Below are 1,388 nucleotides of genomic sequence, written 5' to 3' on the forward strand. Positions count from 1 at the left end.
CTCTCTGTCCTCTCCCTGTGTATGTCTGTCCCTGCCTCCTCTCCAAACCCATGCCTTCTGTCCTCTGCTCCCTCTGGATGCTTCTGAGCCTAAGCCCACTCGGAAGCCTTCCGTGCTTACCCTGCGATGTTGTTTTGTTCTCCAGTTAAAGAAAGTGCAGACAATAACCACCAGGTCAAACTCCATCAGGCAGGGGAAAAACCAGCTTTTCCCTGTAGTCATGAATGGGAAGGACGACATTCTGTGGTGCACTGAGATCGAAAAGTGAGTGCATTTGTTAACTTTTCTATTGCTGTGATAAGACACTAGGACCAAGGACATTTCTAAAACAAAAAGTTTATTTGTGCTTATGGTTCCAGAGAGATAAGAGTCCAACCAGCAGGGCAGTAAGAAGCATAGCAGGCAGGGATGGTGACTGGAAGGGCAAGCTGAGAACTTATACCTTGAGCTGTGAACATGAGAGCAGAGAGTGTGTACTGGAGATGGTGGAGTCTATTTAAACTCACAAAGCTCTTTCCTGCTACAGCAAGGCCACATCTTCTAAACCTACCCAGAAAGCATCACCAACTGGGGACTGTATTCAAATGCCTGAGCCCATGGGCTGTTTCACATTTTAATCCCCACAGTGAGCAAGGCTGTACTTGGAGAGGGGACCTGTGGGGACAGAGACGGGAAGGGAATGTGTAGTCAGAGCCAGCAGCATGCACAGCAGTTGCTTGTCTCAGTTCCTCGAGGCCCCACTGGCCCTTCTTCAGAATTAGCTTTTATTTCCCCACAGAAATTGTGACACATTGGTGATGAGAAATCCCAGGCATGAGGTCCTTAGATAGTGCTACTTCTCTGCCATCTGCACTGCCATGACAATTTTCTGTCCCAACCTTCTGGGTTCTTAGGAGAATGGGAAACACCACAACTCTTATGGCCACACTCCCATAGTCACAGTCTGCCTTTTACCTTGTATACTTTATTGGGCTAAATTGTCTGTTGTTGAGTGAAGACCATCTCTTGGATTTCAAGGTTTTGTTTTTGTTTTTTAATGTTGTAAGACTTTTTTTTTTTTTTCAAGACAGGGATTCTCTGTGTAGCCCTGGCTGTCCTGGAACTCACTCTGTAGACCAGGCTGGCCTTGAATTCAGAAATCCGCTTGCCTCTGCCTCCCAAGTGCTGGGATTAAAGGCGTGCGCCACCACCGCCCGGCCTGTTCTAAAGACTTTTAGGTTGACTATTTTCATTATAAATTTCAGTTCTGGCTTGATTTCTTTTTTAACAAATAGGTTTGATAGAAATGTATTTTTGGGGATGGAAGGCAAAGTCTCACTCGCCACTAGCCTACCTGGTCAGTAGCCAGCCTAGCCCTCAGTGTGTAGCCACTAGCCTACCTGGTCAGT

The 1,388-nt window shown here is 46.7% G+C and overlaps 1 protein-coding gene across 1 annotated transcript in view; it reads left to right on the forward strand.

The window, feature by feature from the left end:
- LOC116091817 (DNA (cytosine-5)-methyltransferase 3C-like) overlaps positions 1 to 1,388 on the forward strand; it is a 52,092-nt gene that overhangs the window by 48,351 nt on the left and 2,353 nt on the right. The window contains exon 16 of the mRNA XM_031373271.1: positions 146 to 264. Coding sequence (XP_031229131.1) covers positions 146 to 264 — 119 coding nt within the window. The remainder of the gene's footprint in view (positions 1 to 145; positions 265 to 1,388) is intronic.

The sequence above is a fragment of the Mastomys coucha genome, unplaced genomic scaffold (genome assembly GCF_008632895.1).
Source record: "Mastomys coucha isolate ucsf_1 unplaced genomic scaffold, UCSF_Mcou_1 pScaffold15, whole genome shotgun sequence".
NCBI classification, from domain to species: domain Eukaryota; kingdom Metazoa; phylum Chordata; class Mammalia; order Rodentia; family Muridae; genus Mastomys; species Mastomys coucha.